Here is a 23,505-nt window from a genome sequence, read left to right as displayed (position 1 = left end):
CAAGCTAATGTAACGCTCCTCGTTCTGCGCCAGGACGTTGATTCGCATGTCGTCGTACCCAAGATGCTTGACGAGGTGGTGGAAGTCGTATCCCGAGCCATTATGAAAAAAGACAGGGATAAATCGCGGGTCCCGGGCCATGAGGTTGCATCCGTTGCACCATGGACCAACATACCTACCGTTAAAGTGATCGTGGTGTTGGACTTTACGGTTGTTGGCGGTGTACTCCTTGACGCAGACAGGGCAAGCGATGGCCTCGTCGTGTCTACGTTGATCGTCGGGAGACAGTGGGAGCATAGACTTGGGGGCCAACAGTACCTTCCCTATCTCGCTGGCTTCCACAACCATCCTCTCGAGGAAGTGTTTGGCTGCGTCGGGACCGCGGTACACGTAGGGCTCGGGGGCGATGTGCTGGTCACGTCGCACCACAACGTATGCATAACTCGAAGCCTCGTGGAGTTGGTAAGGGGTGGTGGAAGAAACTTCAGGATCTGGATCGCAAGTGGACAGGGGTTTGAGGATGGCCTCGAAATCCGCGATGATGATAGCGGGATGCTCCACCATGGCACCGTGCATGTGGAAACGCTCCACGGTGCCAGGTTTGGGCAAGACTGCCACACCAGGCTCGTTGTTACTACAGTAGAACTTGTGGCTGGCAAGCTTCTCGACAGCGATGTTGGAACCTTTGATGTGCTGATAATCCTGCTGTTTTTGATTGTCAAAAGTTGACAAGCACCTGCGACAAACTTCTATGTGGTGTTCGTGTTTGCTTGTTTGGCTCGACACCAACCGGGAGAGGGAACGGATAAGAGTGTAGTGGTGATGGGTCTCGTCCTTGATGAGCAGAAGGTGAATTTCCTGCGCACCATCGTCCTCTACGTCGCTCACCCGGATGGGGTACACCGCATTTTCGTCAGTGAGACCGTAAACGTTGATGGCCAACCGTGCACGAGCCTCGAATTTTTGAATGTCCGAAAGCGCCACCGGGTAGTCGATCCCAACCATCGCATCTTCCAGCTCTGACTCGTAGGGTAGGTAGTGGTTAACTCGGTGTGGATGGTTTTTCCTGTCGACAGGGTGCAACGCTGCAAGCACCGACCATACGAAGCACTTGGCGTCATTGTTCTGAATGTTCAGGACAGCCTTCTTTGCCACAATAGTAGGTGGTAAGAGGGCGTAGCTGGAGGCGGAGAGAAGCACGAACTTACAAAGTTTGACGCACAGTTCGTGAGGCTCGCCGCACAGCGAACCCCCCGAGCCTTTAGCTTGATGTTCTTCTTGTTTCGCCACCAGCTCATCGGTAAACTGGTTGTAGATGACCTCGAGGTTGTCGGCATCCGCCAGATGCAGCGTCTTCGCCTTGGTGTTGTGGCAGAAGCTGTAAATTTCGTCAGACGGCTTCTTGTACTGGCAACGTAGCGATGCGTAGAATTTAGTGGAGTGCGTAGCCAGTGCATCGCCGAGGATGGAAATGATTTTGGCTTGCACGTTCTCCAAAAAGCTACGCACGTCGCATGAGCCCTCCGAAGTGAGGACAAAGTCCTCTAACAACCGCTCGAAAGCAGTCTGGTTCGCTTTCGCCACAGGCTTGACGCGTTTGGCGGATGGTGCATTGATGGAGGCTGCTTCTGCCTTCCTCTTGGTGGAGGTCGAAGGCTGGGCCCCAGATGTATTTTTGCTTAGACAATTAAGCTTATGGTCATTGGCATACGCAATTGTGATCTGTTTACCGCACCTGGGACATGGTTCGGTGGCAGCCAAATGCTTGCCTGGCACGCAGGTGCGACAATGTTTTGCAAAATGTTTGCTTGATTTGGTTCTCTTGCACACAGGACAACTTTTCATGGAGCGCATTTTTTGGGGGGGTATATTTATTTATATGTGATCTGTTGGTGGTAGAGTGTTTACAAAATAAACCCTGTAAAAAAATTTAAAAAAATATATAAGAAAAATATGATTGTAGATAGGAAAAAGCACAATAAATATTGTATGCATGTGTAATTCTATTTAGTTTATTTTTTGCTAGACACGAATCTTCTTCAGATTTTATTGCCCATTAGTATATTTTTCTACCAATCTAGTAGAGGTATGAAACTATGAAAATGTACTTGTTTATATATATTCTATTGTTTCGGCTGATATAATAGCAAATATATATATATAGCTATTTTGAAATTCTAAAACTTTCAGGTATACTTATTTTTACATGCAAACATACATCATAAAAAATTACACAATCGTATTTTTTTTCCATACACACATTTTTTTATTTTCAGAAAACAAAATTATTTTCAGAAAACAAAGTTATTTTCGATTTTTTTAAATCAAACAATAAACATTATTTGTGTTTATAGTATTTGTCGGGCAATAGCAGATAAAACAAGAATGGGTTTTCTACGACCCCCAATTTACGAGTTACAAAACAACTTAGAAATCACATCTTGAAATTTAAATTTAAAATAACTCGAAAACAGTAAGCACTAATCATTATGTTTCCAATAGGTTGTAGAGTACATTTAATTTTTTATCAAATGTCATTAAAATTTTCGAAATAGGGTAAAAACTAAGCCAGCAAATCAAGTTTCTCAAAAAATAAAAAAATTGTCTATATTTTCGAAACTTGAGGGGGTGGAATCGATTTTATTTGCTAGTCGTATAGTTTTTGTCAAATCCTATCCAACAAACCTAAAATCATCATCCTAGGTCAATTAGGAACCAAGAAAATCAATGTCTTGGAAAACATCTTAAGACAAATATCTTAAGAAAATTTTCTTGACAGACCGGAAGTAACATCTTGACAGACCGGAAGTCGACTTTCTTAAAGATTAAGACAAATATCTTAAGATGTTTTCCAAGACATTGATTTTCTTGGTTCCTATGGGGCCTAGAATCACGCAACTTTGGATTATGTATATACCGTTGTTTTTTCCTACATATTCACTAGGGCTCGAAAGTGCGGTAGTTGTGTTGTTGCCTTGTAATCAAAAAGTCCTAGGTTCGAACCCGATAAAAGTACATAGTGGTTCGGGTCCTATTTTAAAAAACTGTAGGCCTAGTCCCGATTAGCCTTACTGTGCATATGTGAATATAGGAAAATACAATGCAAAGTCAGCAATGTGTGATGTGGTCAGCACCAAATATTTTAATTTTATATGTATATTTAAGTTTCATGCATAAACATGGCAGTTTTCCTATATGCTTTTATGGTATTGTGCTATGCACGGAGGAGCACTTTATTTAAGCATATTTAACTTCTCTTTCCATCTCTCAATCTATTCATATTTGACACGGTCATTGCAAGTCGGCCATTTTGTTTACGTAGCAATTAGGCTTAAAAAAACTTTGGCCGTGTCCGGATTGGCAAGCGCTCCGTCCAGTTCTCTCCCGTTGCTCTCGCGTGCCGTCGAAGTCACGTCCAAGTCGTCCGAATCTGCATGCCCCCTTGTAGTACGGTTGTCACTTTTCCCGCCAGGTGTCAGCTTGAACTTCACCCACCGCGCTCTGGGGCGCAGGCGCATCGCACGGAAGCAGAAGGCAGACGCCAAACAAACATGACAATAATTTCCACCTATTTACTACTCATATTAAAAATATAACACGCTATTTCATCATTTACAATTTTTCCGCATTCAATATTATCGATAAAATGTTAAAGTATAACTGAGTTTTACATCCTCTAATCAGTAAATGTTGTCTGTACAAAGTGAAAATAAGAATATGGCTGCCAAGCGCAGCGTCACAGGGAGTTCAAGCGTGCATCTGTCGCTCCTCTCTGCTCCCCCCACCCTCCGACTCCACGTCTGCCGCGAATTCGGACAACGGAGGTTGGCTGAGTCCCCGGATGGAACGGTGCTCTAGGTGACATCTGCTGTCGATTCGGACGCGGCCTTTGACACACTCATTGCAAGTCGGCCATTTTGTTTACGTAGCAATTACGTTAAAAAACTTTAAACCCCATTATTGTTATTTTTTTGTGAATGCTTGTTGTGATAAAAAACATAATTAGATATATTTTATTTAATTTTATGTTTAATATCTTTTCTGCGTATAAAACTAAATAATAATAAAATTCGAAACACTATGTACCTCCACTAAATATCAAACGCACAAAAAAAAACAGGCTAACACACGCAAAATTATACTGGTCTGCCAGACGCCAGAGCCTCGTTACTCTACAGTCCAGGGTGTACTACGCAGAAGTGAGGTTAACTGTTGGGCGTCTTACCAGAAAGTCGTCCTCTTACACCCCGCATATTGCTATTTTGCATATGCGGGGCGTATATAGTAATATGTAATAAATATATATATAAAAATGCAAGAAAAAAAAAGAGATACACGCAACACACTTAAAACTTGTATACTTTCTCTCTCTTTTTTTTGCGTGCAACACTACCTATTTATATAACACAAAGCCAACTCATCCAAGCTAACAAACAAATTTACTCACGTTAGTTAATTTCAATCACAATCACAATTTTCTTCTTGCAGCTCACAATCACAATTTTCTTCTTGCAGCTCACAATGTTCTCCTTGCAGCTCACAGAGTAGAATGATGCTTTATTAGTCAGAATAGAGGAAGCTCGCTTGTGTGATCTCCCGTTACATGCCTGCCTCCTGCCCCACTCCCCCTAGTTGTTATAAAATGGTGACGGATGTGTGTACATGTTTCTTTTCTCCCCGTCTTTTTTTTTTTTTTGGTTTATGAATAGAAGCAGGAAACTTGGTTCTGGCGGCATCAGTGATGGGTAATGTGAGTGACGGTCTAATGTTAATGCCCTCAAGCTTCTAGTTTTATTAGTCGAGGAGTAATATGTAGGTTAACAACGTGGACTAGTAGAAATCTGCTCTGTCGGCATGAAATTCCATCATTATTGTTAGCATTTAAAAAAACAGGAAGTACATCCGCCACTGTGAATAGCCAGAAATACTGCCCCTCCCCAGTCATCCATCTCTCTTACAATAGCGTGTGTGTGTGTCGTTCCCCCGAGAGAGGTTTACAAAGGTCACGATATACAAACATTGGCCCCCGGGAGTTGGAAAATTACGATATGGCGCATTCGCTCATTACTGTTCCCAGCCATAAATCTCTTTTTCTCTTTTCATCTTACAGCAAAGTTGGCATCTCTATTTTTTTTAGTTGTAAGTAAATTGCCAACACACTCTAGTTAATAATACTACATATTATACGCACACACGCACACACATACTATATTACCATCCAACCATCTTTCTCTCTTTTACGGCAGTACATATTTGTTGCCGGCTCCCCCTGTTTAGTATATGCAGGTTGGTAAAAATTGCTTTATGCACTGTAAGGCAAGCCTCAAGCAAGGTTGCCAGCTCCTTGCTTTAGGCTAGGTTGGACCCAAAAAAAAGCTGTAGGTAGGCTGTCGGTTGTTTAACTCTTCCCTCTCTCTCTTCTCTCTCTTTTTTGTAAAAAACTATGGCAAAAATACCAGCAGGTTGGCAACCTTGCTTTATGCACTGTAACGCAAGTCTCAAGCAAGGTTGCCAGCTTCTTGCTTTAGGCTAGGTTAGACCTGGTTAGGTTAGGTTAGGTTAGGTTGGGTTAGGTTAGGTTAGGTTAGGTTAGGTTAGGTTAGGTTAGGTTAGGTTAGGTTAGAGTGGGTGTTGGCAGCTGTCGGTTGTTTAACTCTTCCCTCTCTCTCTCCTCTCTCTCTCTCTCCTCTCTCTCTCTCCTCTCTCTTTTTTTTGTAAAAAGCTATGGCAAAAATACCAGTAGGTTGGCAACTTTGCTTTATGCACTGTAAGGCAAGCCTCAAGCAAGATTGCCAGCTCCTTGCTTTATGCACTGTAACGCAAGTCTCAAGCAAGGTTGCCAGCTTCTTGCTTTAGGCTAGGTTAGACCCAAAAAAAACCTTGGTGATTTTTTCGAGTAAAATATTGGCAACACTGCAAGAAAATAAGACTTATGCCTTACGAGAGAAATCCATTAAGGCGAGCCTCAAGCAAGATTGCCAGCTCCTTGCTTGAGGCTAGGTTAGATCCAAAAAAAACCTTGGTGATTTTTTCGAGTAAGCAGCTGGCAACACTGCCAGAAAATGGGGCTCATGCCTTACAAGAGAAATCCATTAAGGCGAGCCCCACCGAGCCCCATTTTCGGGCGCAGTACCGGCTTAATTGGACTACTAACAACTACGTAACAGAAGAGGATGATGGTAGAAGAATACAGGAGTCGAAGTAAAAGGAAGGAGTATTTGAGAAAGGAGTTCATCTAATATTGCATGTAATGGCGACATCAGAAGAGGGGCGGAAGGGTGCAGACGTCACCTTTAAAGCCCTCAGCAAATGGGTAAAAACTATACAAATGAATGCTCTGTTAGCCAATATGATTTTTTAATTCTTATTCAGAGGCACATTAACTGTGACTACCCTCCTAGCCACCCTTACTCATTTTACTTATTCGTTAGCCGGCCCCCGTTACGGATTGGTTAGCACAGCGCGCTACGACGCCAAGGGTCCCGGGTTCGAATCCCGGCCTGGGCATGGATGTTCTTTGTGACTGTCCCTTCATTAATTTCATCACATCATCACTCATCCCCATCTTCGCAAATTAGCCAAAAGTGGCACAAAAAGCTAAGCAAAATAAAGCAAATCAATCAATCAATTATTTATTCCTTACTAGCTGTGTCATATAGTTTGATATGTGTGCATTAGTTACAAGAGAAGCGCTTCATTATATAATTTCGTTCGGGCAGGTTCAAGGGGGAGAGGACATATTTTCAGGTGCCCCCCCCCCCTTCGTTGGTCTTCCCCTTTCTTTTACCTTTACTCGCAGTCTTCTTCCCATAACTCTTTCTCTTCTTGTCTTATTTCCTTCGTTCTCCATCTTCTCTCTTTCAGTCTGCCCTTCCCGATGGGGTCGTCGCCTTGTAATCAAAGGGTCTCAAGTTCGGTGCAAGAACATTGCGGTTTGGATCTCACTTTAAACTGTAGATCCAGTCACGAATAGCATATCGTCTTCAGTCTATTATCTTTCTCTTTCTTTAAACTGCTTTTCTCTTCCTCCATGTTTCTTGTTTTCCCAATTGTACCAAATTTTTCCTCCAATTGATTGTTTCCTACATTTTCTTTTTTCTGTCTCATTTATTCACTGAAAATTTCCAGTGCAGGCATGGGGAAAGGGGGAGACCATGTCCCCAACATGCGATTTCGTTTCAGCCACAGTAATTTGCATTAACTATCGTCGCAGGGACGCAAGAATGACAAACTGAAGCAGCGTTTTACATAAGAGGGACAGCAATATTTTGAGACAAAAATGCCTTGATTAACCCCTTCCCTGAAAAAATCATGCGAACGTCCATGTAGAATAGAATAGAGTATTTATTTCTGAAATGCGAGCCCTCAGGCTGTACGCATACATACCAAGTGTTAGTTTACAATTATGTAAAGAGATAATGTTACATGAATAACTATATATCCATACAGACATATACAGGGTAGAGTTCGTGTTCACTCTACAGCAGAGGAACGTTAAGGTAGTACACCTTTACAGGATGGAAATCACAGAAGTCACTCTTACCCCGGATGCTGTCCCCCTATCCTCCCCCCTTATCCCTCCTATGTCATGTCATACCCTTCACTTCCCCTTAAGGCTTGCAAAGTTTTTCTTCGTTCCTTCCAGATAGTGTCCAGATAGATACCTAGGGTTCTAATGTCACGCTGCGCGTTCTCCGACTCCCAGCTTTCTTGAATTATCGTACGCAGAGTTCCTTGTATCCTGATCGCAGCCTCGTCTCCCCATCTGCGCTGTCTGTTCGGAGCTGATCATGAACGCTGGACGAGAATGTGCTCCCTCATCTCAGCATCACCACACAATGCGCAGATTGCACTCCCGTCCCGCCCCTTCAGCTTGTTCTGCCTCCATCCACTCAGCAGGAACCAGGCTAGTCCACTTATTTCTGTCATTGAGCAAAAATTAATGTAGCCCTTTCTAGCCCAGCATATGACCAGGCCCGGGCTCTGTGCTGCGATGAGCGCCACGCATGTTATTTGACTTGGAGAGAAGGTGACTATTTTGCGAGGGAGGGAGGATGACTCCCCTGCACAACACGAAAAACAGATCAATCTGTTTAGAGAGACATCTTTTGTAGCCATGGATAAACCTAGCCATTTGCAAAGTGTCATCGCTGAAAAATTTGGCACCAGGCATCACCTTACATTCCTTCAGAAGCGACCACTTCTAAATATGGGTCATTTCGCAGCGATGTGGGTCAAATGTTTATCTGCAATTGAAAGTGGAGGACAATCACACACTCGACTTTCTTCCGCATTGATCGAGGGGAAAATCGTATCATTCGTAATTTCATCTTTGGCATACGTGCCGGGAATGTGTCAAAGAGTGTATCCAGGGTGTGATAGGTTCATCTTTGAACAAAGATAGCAAGCTTTAGAATACCTGGGCCACTAGGAAAAGTGACCCTGAGCTAATCGGAGCGCAGGGTTGCCAGTCCTACAAAATTATCATCAGAAACGTATCATGTTACGAAACCCTAACAATGTACGGTACGTAAAAAGAGAAATACAAGGTTCTTAAAAGCTAATCATATCCCTCGTACTGCATTAAATGTTTTGCCCCCGCTAAGCACAATATGGCAGCTGCAACGAAATGCCCAGGAATTTGGTAATGGAGGCGTTATGACTTATTTTTGTAGGTGTCTGTGATTATATTTCCTCATATTTGCATCTCACTTTTCTTTAAGCAAAGCATAGCCAATGCAGAAAGTTATGAATTTGATTTATAGATGACAGTAGTAGTGTAATACATGAAGCTTCAGTAGAAATAATAAATGAAGGAAATAACAAATATCAATAACTCCACACTTATTGTAAAATAATAATATCTGAGTGCATTACTGTATTAATGGAAATATACCTATAAAATTAGCCTTACTATAAAATATGCATTGCTTTCCCAACTTGCAATATTATTTTATGCTCTTAAAATAATTTCCACATCCACGGAATTTATAGTGTGTATATAATATGGAGGGCAGAAACTCGAAGTAAAATAAATCAATCTTTCATTTCTTCTTAGTAAAGCAATATTCAACTTTCCTCTCATTAAAAAAATTGACAAATGCTTTCATCTTATAAAACTAAAATTCTTCCCTTAAAATGAAGAACCTAATACGATTTTTAATCAGGAAATTAATAGTAATAATGAGAAAGTGCTCTTGTAGTGAGCGCCTGTGTCTGTCTCTCTGCCCATTCGAGTAATTTATGTGCATCTGAGAAACTATCAGAGCTATAACTGTGATCATATCGAAACTATCACAGCTACAACTATGAGTTATCTCAGAAATTGCCAGAGCTACAACTATCGTTATTCAAGAAACTGCCAGAGCATCAAGTAACGGTATCTTAGAACCTACAAGAGCTACAACTGCATGGACATCTCACAAACAATCAGTTACAACTATGTGCATCTCAGAACTACCACAGTTACAACTATCGGTGTCTCAGAAACTGCCAGAGCTACAATTATGGACATCTCAGTGCCAGAGCTAAAACTATAAGCATATCCGAAACTACGGGAGCTACCTTGGCGAACTTTTGCGGGATTGATAGACCTACAAAATAATAAATAGATCAACATATGATGAATTCGTCACCGTTTATCACTTGTATTATGTAATAGTTTGTTAATCGGTATTATCGGGAAGTTCATTGTTTTTTTTCTTATCTGGAAAACTGGGTTTTAAAAGACGTATGCCTGGTAACGCTGTCGATTCGCAATCCAAATCGAGCGTCCCCCCCACGTGATCGACATATCGGCAGTTCTGCGCGACTTTCCTACGACGGCGGAATAGCAAGGTGCGGGCGCAATGGAGTGCAGTGTTGGGACTCGCAGTCACTTGAGCCGAGGACAGCGCAATGTCACCTGCTCCACCACCACGCATTCCGATTGCGACACCTCCTACCTCCCCGCCGCACCGAGTCCTGTGATCGCCGCGGCCACTTCGAAACTCGTCGACAAGTCCGGAGCCAGAGCATGGGGTCTGCGTTTCTCTTCTGTCTTCTGACAACCCTGCAAGGTAAGGCCAATCTTATCAATTAATTTGGTGTTAAAACAATTTGCTTGAAGTTAAATGTCTTCTTCACATAGGGGCCGACTCCATGGGGCTTGAGGGGGCTCGAGCCCCCCAATTTTAACGATGTGGGGGGCAAAGCCCCCAAAATAATTTTGCTTAAGAGGATCTAATATATTATTTTGCTTCTCTTGTAAAGTTTACTCTGAATTGTGCCACATGAAGTTAACTTTAAATACACATTTGAAATGTTCTAGACCATCGACTTTGGGGGCTATGACCAGAGACAGCAAAACACATTACTTATTACTATATACTAAGTATGTAATTATGAGTATTGTTAACATCTTTACTAAAAAGAGTTTTAAAAGACGATGCGCATGAACTAGGGTAGTGGATGGGACGTTCGGGCTACAAATGGCCCTCACATGACATTCAGATCGAGATCATTGATATATTAGGGAGATCTGTTTTGCGCTCCGTGGTAGCAGATATTAAAAGTCGGGAATATTTTGCTATTATGGTTGATGAAACTTGTGACATATCTATCCGCGGACAATTGATATTCTGCATTCCAACTGTGAATAAAAAAATTGATATTTCTGAGGAATTCATGGGATTTTATGAGATTCCGAACACTGAGGCCAAAACTTAAAAAAGGGAGGGAGTGAGTCATTCATTAATTTATTTTAGTGATCAGAGGCCCCCAATAATTTTGACAAGTCGGCGCTCCTGCTTCATGGCATGTTTTTAGCAAAGGTCCCGGGCCGGACTGGTCCACTGTGTCAATCAATATTTTTGCGTGCCCTCTCGAAAATACATTCAGCATCTATTTATTTCTACTGTTCGCAGTCGATCACAGATGTAGCAGTGATGAAAAACTCTCTTTCCTGACTCGTGCCGAGCCGTAGCTATCGGACGGGAGGAGGGAGCCCCGCAAAATAATGGACGCTTATTAAATTAATATTGCTGTCGGTTTGGAAGAAAATAATTTTTAAAAATTAACGTGCTAGTTTTGCTTTCAGTAAGGCAATTCTAGTTTAGAATGCTTAGAAAAAGTTTTAGTAATTATGATGTAGTATAATATTCACCCATTCATTTAGTACGTCGAAGGAATTTTGAGACCATCCTAATAGCTTTCATGAACAATTTTCGAACACAAATAAGTTATGTGCAGTTAGGTTAATCGGGTCTGAATCTACAGTTTACAGCGAGTTCCGCACCAACTGTGAAATGTGCCTACACCGAGGATAGAACCTGGAATTCCTTGATTACAAGGCGACAGCTTAACCAATAAGTGAGAGTGATAGATATATATGGGGGGAAGGACTTTTGAGATTTTCAAGTCCACTTTATGCATCGATAGGTTAATCGAGAGTGGACCTAAAGTTTAAAGTGGAATCCAAACAACTGTGCCTCCACCGGGTATCGAACCCAGGACACATTATGGCAACCACGTTACCACTGCGCCATCGGGGAGGCCCAGATAGGGAAAGGACGTGACGGGAAGGAAAGGCAGGAGCATTTTCTAGGGGGCAGTCACAGTTAGTGCAAATATAAAGACCATACAAAAATACATATTTCGGCAAAAGCGCATTTATTTATTAATAGTTCAGTTCTCGAAGTGAAGGAATATGTGAGGAGGTTGGTTTCTCCAAGCTAGGAAATATACCCTGATCATTCCCCCAGCTGTCTCGTTGCCCCATTACAAACATTGGAGCATCCGTCCAGGTAGAGGGAGAGAGATCCAGATGGAGAAAGAGTGACAGGGAGAAACGGAAGAGAATTTTCATAGCCCTGACCATCAAAAGAGTCTACGTAAATATCGTATTTCTCGGTAACACCACATCTGATCTGTCGCTTATTTTTTCCTCGAACCTTATATACAGGCCAAGGACACTGACTTACAATTGACGAAGAGTGTGTGTGAGATAATTAGCTAGTAAAACCTGCTGCAAGGTTACCACCATAAATGTGTTTTGTAACACATACCGATCGCACGTGGTGGATTTTATCCTGCCCAGTAGGGTAACTTCGGTGAATAACGCCACCAATTGGTCATTTTGTTCTATAACTCATACATTTTTATTGTTAGGAACATGAAACTTACGTGTTTAGGAGAATGAACTTTCCTCTATTGTGTAATAATAAAATATTGATTGCACTGTTATAATGAAAGCAATAAAATACGAAATTCTCTGTTAATGCAAAATGGCGTTATTTCCAGACCTGTCGGGTAATAACGCCATGTTCTTAATTACAAGTAAAACATTCACATTATCTTAATTACAAATAAAACATTCACATTTTCTTTACTAAACTGTACTAGGAAAAATAATTACTGTAGTAAGTTATTAGAAAAAGCATGTCTTTTTTTTGTCTTTTCGCGATACCCAGTCCCTCAAAGTTCTGCGAGGAATTTGGAACAAACATGCAGCACATGCTATCTTCATTCCTTGTTTGACGGCTGCCATAGCTTGCCTAAAGTCATCTACTGACCATTTGGCCTGTATATTTCTACATTTTCTCGCCATCTGAAAGAGGAAATTAACCGAGAATAAATATCTGTACGCCTCGAAGGTAACTGAGCAAGAATAAACCTATTTTCGAAATCAACATTTCCTTAAATTTGAGTTTAAATTGAGTGGCGTTCTTCCCCGACACGATGATGGCGTTATTTCCAGAAACAACAGATTGCAGTTTAACCAACTGTTCTAAACTTACGACACCGACCATGAAAACCGTACACACATCATTCTCTTACGTAATAAACGTATTGTGTACGTACAACATTGTTAACATTTAAAATCTAATTCTACAATAGAAAAACACTCATCTTTGTCGGCGCGATGAAAATGTGGACCCTTTTTCCTCGAAACGCAACTCAAACGTCTACACTGTTCAAAGTGTTTCTCTTAAATGAAGGCTCGACAATGGCAACCGTTCTTATCAGCAATGCTACCAGGCACCATTGTTTATCGCAAAACGGTGAGTCACTCCTTAACTTTATATGCGTCCATGCTTTCAGAGTTGAAACTTTGAAATGGCGTTGTTTCCCGCCTGGCGTTATTCACCGAAGTTACCCTATCGTTCCAGAAGACCTATAAAATAGATGACAGCTTTCTCTATCTCTCTCTCTTATTGGTTAAGTTGTCGCCTTGTAATCAAGGGATTCCGGGTTCTATCATCGGCATAAGCACACCTCACAGTGATGAGGAACTTGTTATAAACTATATGTCTAGTGCAGATTTTATTCTGTCCAGTATATTTTCAGTAGATCTATAATAATAGAACGCCGGGCTTCTCCGATGGCAATGCCGTCGTCTTGTAATCAGTGGGTCCATTGTTTCCATTCCATTATTTTGGAGGTATTGGAGATGACGCCACACCCCTCTTGATATTGAAAAAATGTTTCCTTTTAATTACATGCTTATCTCATGTTATGTTACATGAGATAAGCTCATGGTAATGTTACAACACTAATGGAACTTTCAGAACGAAGCATCAAACGACAATTGATACGCGACACGGGGAGTTCACACAACACACCAAAATCACACAATGTATCTGTTGAGAAAACGATCCACGCCGAACGACAAGCGGCACGGCACGCGCAGCTTGCCATGCCATACCGGTACGAAAGGTTGTATTTTCTTCTGAATACTCGTTTTCAAATTATTCGTGTCGCTCCGGTCTGAAAGCTGCCTCAAGCCTCCACAGAAGAGAAATATTTAATTTCTTACGTTCCTAGCTACTGAAATTTAGGTCCTGCTTGTCGTATTTATTAGCGCTGTCACCTTTGAAGGGAGTGGTTCAGGGTTCGGATCCCGGTGAGAGCCCCCCAATTGTCCCTGTATTTGTCGATAACTGAGGAGACACATGAAAGCAATGCAGCGGAATTCGGTCTCTAATGCCAGAAAACAGCGGCGATGGGACTTGATGCGCTTGAGCACGTGTCACCAAGTAAAAAACAGCTTGGAAGGCTTTGACATAGAGGGCCTGTTTGAGCTCTTTTTTTATTTCAGAGATTTCGTTAGTTGATTTTCTTAAAGCCCAGCTATTAATCATATAATTAAAGGATAAAAGTGTGTGTTAAGAGATTTACAGTTCATTCAGAGTTTTCAAACTTAAACTGCGAGAGAAAATATATATCCTGTGTATAGTTATGAGTCATAACTACCTACAGGAAACAGATTTTTCTCTCGCAGTTTCAGCTTGAAAACTCTTACAACTTATGACTCATTATTCTCGATGACACAGAGCAACAGTAACACCAAGGAAGATTTAACAAGAAAAGTAAATTTAATTTTTACTAGATCAAGAAAGATATTTCCCTTTCTCTTATACAGTATTTCAAACACGTTATTGTAGCCGAAGGGAATATTCATCCCCCCATCCCCCCTGGCTGTAAACTAAAACTGTCATACGTTATGTAGAGCGCATTGAGCTTGTCATTACACATGTTCACCGGATTTTAAAAAAAATCTTTCTTAGACGAGTTGTTTATAACCCATTTGGCACAATTTTACCTTAGCATTTCAGAACAGCAGTTGCATTGTTTTGTTGTTGCCACAATTCAATGATACAGAGACATGGAGTGAGTTATCTAGTCCACCAACAGAGTATTTATTTTATTCGGATTTCACAGTACAAACATTCATTGCGTTTAAAATCTATTCAGACTCTCTTAGTAATTGCTAAAAATGTGCGTAAAGTCCATGTATACAGTTACAGCCACTTCTGGGTGCCCCTGACTGTTCCATGTCCAAACGCAAAATACTGCAGGAAATCGAACAACTATCCTTGCAGCTAGACAACCCGACACACACAAGAAATCTGCGTATTGCATAACTTGCTAGGGTATATGTTAATAACAGGAGAAGTATATTATACAGGGTGAGGCAGTCAAACGGGAAGATTTAAAAAATTCACACAAAATAGAGAGAGCAAATATTATTTATTTCTTGAACATGATTGGAAATTACTAGTGTACCTGAAAAATGTTCATTTTTTTAATATGGTGTCAGTAAGATGGCGTCCTTGGTTTTGCGCACATTGTCGGAGTGTCAGAGAAAATCCGCCCATGACGTTTCGAGATGCAGTCAAACGGCAAGATTTCAGGAATGGTTGGCGGGCGTGGTTGGGGGTTATGAGAGGGGAGGGTGTGACCTTGGGCATCTGGACACCTGGAAGCTTCAGTAGCGATGGAGCGTTGGTCGAGTGTGCAGCGTGCGTTTGCTCAACGCACTTTTCGTCAAGAGTTTCAGTTACCTCGGCGTGTTCCCGTTCTTTCTGCTAACGCTATCGGCCTTTTGGCGAGAACTTTTGAAGCCACTGCTAGCACAACAAAGATGAAAGGTTATGTTGAAAAAACACGCCGGAACTGACTTTTTCTTTGGGGTTACCTCAAATCCAAAGTATTCAAGGACAACCCTCCAAGAACCAGGAATGATTTGAAGGAGTGAATTCGGCAAGAGACCTACAACATTCCATTGGAGATGCTACGCAACGTCATGGGCGGATTTACTCTGAGACTCAAACAATGTGTGCAACACCAAGGACGTCATCTTACTGACACCGTATTAAAAAAAAATGAACATTTTTCAGGTACACTAGTAATTTCAACTCATGTACAGTACACTCATGTTCAAAGAAATAAATAATATTTGCTCTCTCTATTTTTTGTGATTTTTTAAAAGCTTCACCTTTGATTGCCTCACCCTGTATAATCTGGAAATTATTTGAATTATTTAAGAGAGCAGAATAGTCAAACGCATTAAATCACGATTAGAATGGTCAAAGCAGAGAATGTGGCAGAAGACAGGGTGCTTTCCAACTCTGTTAATATTTGCAATTTGATAGATATTTAGAATAATTCAAAAACATATCATTACAAAAACATATCATTAACATAAACACCAGTAACTATTGTAGCATTTACACACTTGTAACACAGGCGAATAACTTAGATAAGTTTAAATAAATGTCACTAGAGGGCATGCACGTATCGTTTCCTATTTACCCACTATAATTTCATGTATATCAACAAATCATGGCTAAAATGTAAAACAGATACAACATTTCAATATAGTAGTCCAATTGATTTTACATCCTTTTGTTTACAAGTTGAATAATGATGATAATTGTATCACGAAGTAAATTTACTCCCTATCATTTGAATTCAAAATGAAGACTTTTCTTTTAAACAAGCCATATTAAAAGGCTTAATTTATTCCTTCCATACCATAACTACCCTTGTGAATATGATTATATGGAGAATTAGACACGATTAAAAAATATATAAATTTCACAGTACGCTGCACGGGATTTTATTCAGGGAATGTTATTACTAAGGGGAGGGATATGGCTATAGCTCCCTGTTTTTTTAAGTGTAAAGGGTGGTATGTAACCCTCTTCCTTCCTCTCTCTCTCTCTCACAAACACACACACACACACACACACACACACACACACACATGTATGTTTGTATATGTATACAGAAAATTTGGTCTCTCCTAAATATCAGGAAATATCTTAAGTTTTGCTTACTCTGAGATGGCTCCAGTTCCCATACTTTTCTACCTGACCTCTGTCAGCGACAGGACTATAAAGATCAAGTTGTGACCTGAAAAAAACTTTTGTCATCTTCCATTTGTCTTTTCAGCATACATTGGTCTTTTGACATTGAGCCATTTTCCATGGAGCTCTTACGAAGAGTGTCTGTTTCTTGCTAGCGAGTGCGAATCGCGCACACAGGATAATATGCAACCAGGTGCGTCCATTGTTGCAGTTGATTTCTGATGGTGCACTAACTGTGGCATTGTTTGGTTCAAGGAATATTTTGTATGTAGTGGCAAGATTTCTTTAACTGGTAATTTGGATGAGGTGGACACTTTGCATTATATTTATCGCATAGGTGGAGCTACAGTGGCAGGTGTGACGATTTAGGTGAAGGTGATAATGACAGTGTATACTAACGGAGTGGTTTGTTCTTGAATTCTTTTACAGGACATTGGTGTAAATCGCCGTGATAGAAAAATAAACAGGATTTTTTTATCCTAAAATTATGCTCGCTTTCTGGGGGAGGAATCAGGATAGAATCAAGATATCTCTTTCCATCATTTTCACCCAACGGATTGCCGGGTGCCTGGGTTTGTTTAATGCTGATGACTTCCCGGATGAGTCCTGTTCGAAAGGATTAAAAATCACTGCGATAGAAAACTAAACGGTGTTACTATTGCAATACAGAATTAAATATTCAAATAATTTAAGGCAGCATTTATAAATTTAACGTAAAAATTGTCGATTTTATTTTTTGACAAGTTTTTTTAATAATATAGTGAATATTTATTTTTTCTTTCTTCTAGGTTTTTCTGTCACTTTATTTATCGTACCTGTCTGTTGTTCTACCTCTTTCTCTGTGCGTGTGATTCTTGCTATAGTATAAATGAATCTGATTCTCATACATATTATTTGAGTGGACAAAAATTAAAGTTATTTCACGGTGAGCTAAAGCGTATCAGGTGCGAACGTCATTGGCTCGGTGTCCCAGAGCGACTTTTACAAACTGAAGTTCCTAGGTTCGAGTCCGGCCTGGGTATTCTTTGTGAGTATCCCTTCACCAATGTCATCTAATTATCAGTCATCCTCATCGTCGCGATTAAGCATAACTGTGAGGAATGTGACGTAGAATAACAAAAATACAAATATAACATCCATTATTTTCAACAATGCCTGCTCAAGTTCGTACGAAGAGCGTCAAGTATCGAAACTCGACACAAATAAAGGGTTTTGCAATAAGAATGATATGATTTTGAAATGAACTGGCAACTATGATTCAAATGTTATAACTGTCACTAGTTGTCATTTGTGTTTAGTATACTGTGACAATTCATCATGGCTAAATGCACGCTTCAAGAACGTTTGGTTATTATCCAAACATTTTATGAAAATAGACGTTCTATTGAACTTGAAACGGATCATAATTTTGGGCAAAAAATTATCTTCTCAGATGAAGTTCATATCTGGTTAAGTGGATATGATAACAAAAAAAACACACAAAAAAAAAACAATATTATGTTTTTTGGTGTGAAAACAATCCTCAAGAGATTCACGAGAAGCCCTTGCATCCGCAAAAGGTCACTGAATGGTGTGGTTTATGGCATGGTGGCATCATCGGACCATTTTTTTTTCCAAAACGAGGTAGGAGATGCAGTTACAGTGACTGGTGAGCGGTACCGATTGATGTTAACAGATTTCTTGTGGCCAAATTTAGATGAAATTGATTGGAGGACATTTGGTTCCAACAAGACGGTGCCACATGTCACACTGCTAATGCCACTATCGACGTATTGCAAAAACGGTTTGGTGAAAGGATAATTTCAAGAAATGAACTGTTAGTTGGCCTCCAAGGAGTTGTGATTTAACTCCTTTAGATTGCTTTTTGTGGAGTTATTTGAAATCTATAGTCTATGCAAACAGACCACGAATCCTTGATGCATTAAGATTGAACATCGAACGCTGCATTTGTGACATTAGGCCCGAGTTATTGCACAAAGTCATTGAAAATTGGGTTCATCGAATTCACTCGTGTGCACGAAGTCGAGGTGGACACTTAAATGATGTGTTATCAAAACTTAATGTAATAAATTATGCTTCAAAATAATATAAAAAGTTTGGTTGTATCTGAAATAGTATTTATTTTATTTCATTGTAAAATCATGTTGTTCTTATTGGAAAAGCCTATACAATCATGCCTTAGCATAAATAATCACAACTATTAGAGAGATATGCTGTAGGCTTTTCTCTGGGGCACCCGAGTCATAGACAGGGTAACTCACTTTCTCTTCTCAAGGTCTTCCCAAACATACTGAACGTGAAGGAAGAACAGCGTTCACAAACGCCGTGTTGTAATATTTACCCACGCGAGAATCGAATCTTGTTTCCAGCGTGCAGTCTTTCAGGTTCACTGTTTACATCCCCCTGTCGTTTTCCACGTCATACGAGACACGAAGGAGTCTTTTCTTGCGCAGGGTATTTCCAAAATAAATATTTCCAGATAGAAATAAAGAGGTTTAACAGGAAATGGGGCAGGATCGTCTTTTGGACATTTGCTTTAAGTGTATGATTCAACTGCGCCATCTGCTCGTGGCTGTTTGACCAGGGAAATTTCAGTGACGTAAGTTCTGTTGTCCCGCCCCTCCTAAGACCCGCTTTATACGGAAGCATTTACCTTGTCGTTTGAAATACTACTGTGTAAAGTAAAAAATGTTATGGTATTTCGACGCCATAGGGTATTACCCGCAAATGAGCCCGTAGGAAAGTTCGTTTTTAAACATTTTTATAAGTGTTAATCGCTACGACGAGGATGAATAAGCAATATGAACTGGATCATGTCCAGGATTCGAACTTGGGATCTCTGGGTTTGTAGCACGTGACGCTTTTTTCCACGGAGGCAGTCGGGTGTGAAGTCGTGCACACATACAAATACAGGGTGTACGATATGGAGTAAAGTCTAAAACTAATTCCCTCTCTCTCGCCTCCTTTTGTTCCTTCTTTCTTTCAAGAGAGAGGGGGAGAGAGAGAGAGAGAGAGAAAGAGAGGAAACAGCAGGCAGAGAGAAAGTGTCTCTCTCTCTCTCTCTCTCTCTCTCTCTCTCTCTCGTATCTAGAAGATATCGATGTGCATAACTTTTCTCGTTAACTCTTTGCTCTTTCATGCCTTATTTGGACGCTACGATCTCTGGATAAAATGGCAATATTATCTAATGTATGCAACCACGCGGTACAGTTTCACGTTTGCAACTGACATTTATTTTCCCTGTCGGACAATATACAGTCAGATGCATTAATATTACCAGGTATGCATAAGTTGGCAACCTCTGCACCAGGTAAAGGTTTACTCGTGCAAATAAATAGGATGTGGAGCTAGAGCCCCACACACTCACAATCAAGGCCATTTAATTCCAAAGCATTACCCCCAGGTGCCCATTCGTTGGAGGCTTGGTGAACCCCAGAGAAGCTTTATGCTGGGACAAGATCGAAAAAATTTCCAACTTTCAGATCACCCACTCGAGGAATCGAATCCGTGTCAGTCTGACCCCCAACCGACTACCGCGGTTCAACCCGTGAACCAGCACCAAGTCCACTTTATGCAGAGTAAGGCTAATCGGGACTGGGCATGCAGCTTAAAGTTGGGTCCAAATCACTATGTGCCTCCACCGGGAATCGAACTCGGGACCCCTCGATTACAAGGCGACGACGCTACCACTGCGCCACGGGGGAAGCCCATAAGAGATTGGGGAATAACAATACAGGTGGGCAATCTGGCTGGTGGTACTACGTGCCCTCAATTTACTAAAAGCGATATTGTCCCTTTCAGAAGGGTCGTCCTATTTAAACAACATGTGAAGTTAGAGGGATTTTCTTACGCTTTAGGGGTTCATTACTTTAATTAGTTGGCAACTCTTTTGGTTTACTACATAAACTCGATGAAACGATACAGCTTAATTTGATGCAAAGTGTAACATAAATCGTGCTAAATCAGTGCTGTTGGGTTTGCCCAACCGATTCTAATGACAAGAAAAGAAATCATTGCAAGTGGCACAGACCAACCGACTGACAGTTTACCGGTATGCAAATCCGTGTAAAACACTTTCAGTTTCTGACAAGACGGTAAAGCGCAGATTCCAAAGTGGAAGGAACGTCGGTTGCAATGAACATTCCCAGTGCTTGACTTCAACGCAGTCTTCAAAATAAAACAAGAAAAACCTGCTTTGGACTACTTTCCCCCGGGTGTGAACTTCAACTTGCTGTTTCTAGAAGTTCCCTCCTTGTTTAACTCCAGCGGCACTAATTCTCCGACAACCGACACGGTTTTCGAAATACAGGTGGCGCCATTGGCCAAAATATGTACTATGTAGCCTTTTATAGGGTTGGTACAGGTTGTGTGAGATTTGTCTCGTTCTACCTCGGTCTCGGCTTATAAACACCGTCTCGGTCTCGAAGTGGTAATCGTATTATTATTATTATTACTATTATTTTTTCAAGTATCGAAATTAACTTACAGTATAAACACACACAGCGTATCATTGTACTTACATTTGCATCGTATAGAGGGCACTAAGGAAAACAACTTTCTAAATAATGTTTTTCTTCTGCTTGATGCTTTGTTTCGACCCTAAGATTCCTTCAAAAAAGTCATTTTATCGCGAGTGGATGCAATCATGTTGCACAGGTTCACTGTTGTCAGTAGTGGTTTAAATATGTAATTACCACTAACAGAAACGTACGGCTCATCTATAATTATTCAGGGAGATATACGTTTGGTATGTCTAATAGGTAGAATAAAGCAATTTTAAGTCATGTTCTGTCTTATATCTTGTCTCGAAAGCTCTGGTCTTGTCTCGACAGGTCTCTTTGACAAATATTAAAAAGATTTCGACTTTGTGGGTTTTCGTTGACAAAAGTACCATTTAGCCACGCATATAGGATCAGAACTAAATAATTACAGGTAGGTCATAACATGAGTTTTTGAAAGCAAGATACCGATAGTTGTAGCTCTGGTAGCGATACCCATAGTTTTGGTAGTAGCTCTGGTAGTATCTGAGATATTCATAGATGACACGAATGGACAGAGAAACAACCACTCACAAGCGTACTTTCTCATTATTATCATTACAATTATTATTACAGTAAAACCTGTCGATCTCAGAACATGACGGTTCCGAGCAAAATTTTCCGTCTTAACAGTTTTCCTTCTTCCTTCCTTTGGAAAGACATATTTACATTTCGCAATACTTATAATGTAGAGTACTAATGCATGTACGTACATGAATAAAAATGTGATACAGTCGCAATAAGCATATCAGAGATTACAATTATGTAACTACACAACATGTTGGTACACTTTTTACAGTATTGTAAGAACGTACAGTACGTACTTATGTATCTTTTAGAACCCGGGACCCCGGGACGTAGCACGATGTGCATAGAGGGAAAGAGAAAGATGGAATAAGAGAGGTGAAGAAAAATTGAGATAAAAGTGAAGGAAAAAGAAACAAACAAAGAGAGATAACAAGGAAAATAGAAAAATGACGAAAGAACAGGAAAAATAAACAAAGAAAGAGGGTAAGAGATGAAAGAAAGAAACGGAATCGTAACAGCTATGAGTATTGTAGCGCATTCTTTCATATCGACAATGTTACCGATAAGCGAGTGGCAACAGAGGCGTGTTCCACTTACAGTATTGCATTGTTTTCTTGCGAGCGAAAAAAATATAGGAAGAATTTTCCGTCTTACTGAGCATAAAAACATCTCGTTGGTCTTTAAATGGTGTTCCGTTTCCGCGTTAAGGAGGTTTCCGCCTTAAGCAGGTCATTTTCAGGTATAAAATCGGTCCGTTCTGGGGACTTTTTTCCGTATTTACAGGTTTCCTTCTTATAGAGGTTCCGGGATATGCAGTTTTTACTGTATAAATTTTCTGATTAAAGATTAGATATATTTTGAAAGGGAAGAATTTTAGTTTTCAGCTTCAAAAATATTTTTTGGCTAATCGTGAAGATGGGGATGAATGGTGATAAGGCGAAAGAGATGAAGGGACAACACACAACAAAGACCCACAGAGGATTATACTAGTCAAGAGTCAACGCGCCAGAGCCTCTCTAATCTGCAAAATGCAGCTAGGGTGTACCCCGTTATAACCCATGATAAAGCGACAATATTAAAACCGATAACATGACACTGTGATAAACGAGATAATCATTACAATTTTTTCTGAGATTTTGACACAAATCAGATGAGCAGTTCGGACTTCTCAGTGAGAATCCAGATAAACAATTCTGACTTGTCTCAGGCGGCGAGCAACAGAAGAGAATCGAAGTGGAGGTGCAAAAGTTGCACTGGAGACAGTTGTTGAGGTTCCAGTGGGCGCAAGGACACTCGAAGGCAGGAGGTGCCGTACGAAAGTGTGCCGCAATTCTTATTGATGTTGAAATTTGGTGGGTGTGAGACGGTAGGCTTCTGGAGCACCTCTCGTCGGGCTGTTGAGACGAAGTAAACTTTCTGTTCCCCTCTTCTATTGCCTATCCTTATTTTGGCCTGTTCGCCGAATGGTCTGGAAAATACTTTCACAACTGATTAGCCGACGACCTTAATGCAAAGTATATGAAACTGCCAGACCCGTTCAATGAGTTGGATGTGTCCTATTCTCTCACTTTGCAACTGTTCTGTTTATTCCGATACGCAATCGGTATCTGGGGGCAGTGTGGCATGCGAGTGGGTAATTTTACTCGGCACAGGGATTTTTTGAGGGGGAAATGGTGTAAGTTGTATTTGAAATATCAGTGAATCGTAAACTTCAACACATAATAATAATGACATGAGAGGTGACAAAAATGTTTTAAGTTCGACCCAGAAAGCACATATGAACGTGAACCTTCATCTGAACTTTTCCA

General features: G+C 40.7%; 1 protein-coding gene across 1 annotated transcript in view; it reads left to right on the top strand.

Moving 5' to 3' along the window:
- Positions 1–9,924: 9,924 nt before the first annotated feature.
- LOC145987763 (lipase member H-like) overlaps positions 9,925–23,505 on the top strand; it is a 35,667-nt gene continuing 22,086 nt past the window's right edge. The window contains exon 1 of the mRNA XM_083122437.1: positions 9,925–10,058. Coding sequence (XP_082978563.1) covers positions 10,016–10,058 — 43 coding nt within the window. The 5' untranslated portion in view covers positions 9,925–10,015. The remainder of the gene's footprint in view (positions 10,059–23,505) is intronic.

Source organism: Lepisma saccharinum, chromosome 5 (genome assembly GCF_977018435.1).
Source record: "Lepisma saccharinum chromosome 5, izLepSacc3.1, whole genome shotgun sequence".
Taxonomy (NCBI): domain Eukaryota; kingdom Metazoa; phylum Arthropoda; class Insecta; order Zygentoma; family Lepismatidae; genus Lepisma; species Lepisma saccharinum.
Note: the sequence above shows the minus strand (reverse complement) of the source record. Positions and strands in the feature narration are given on the sequence as shown.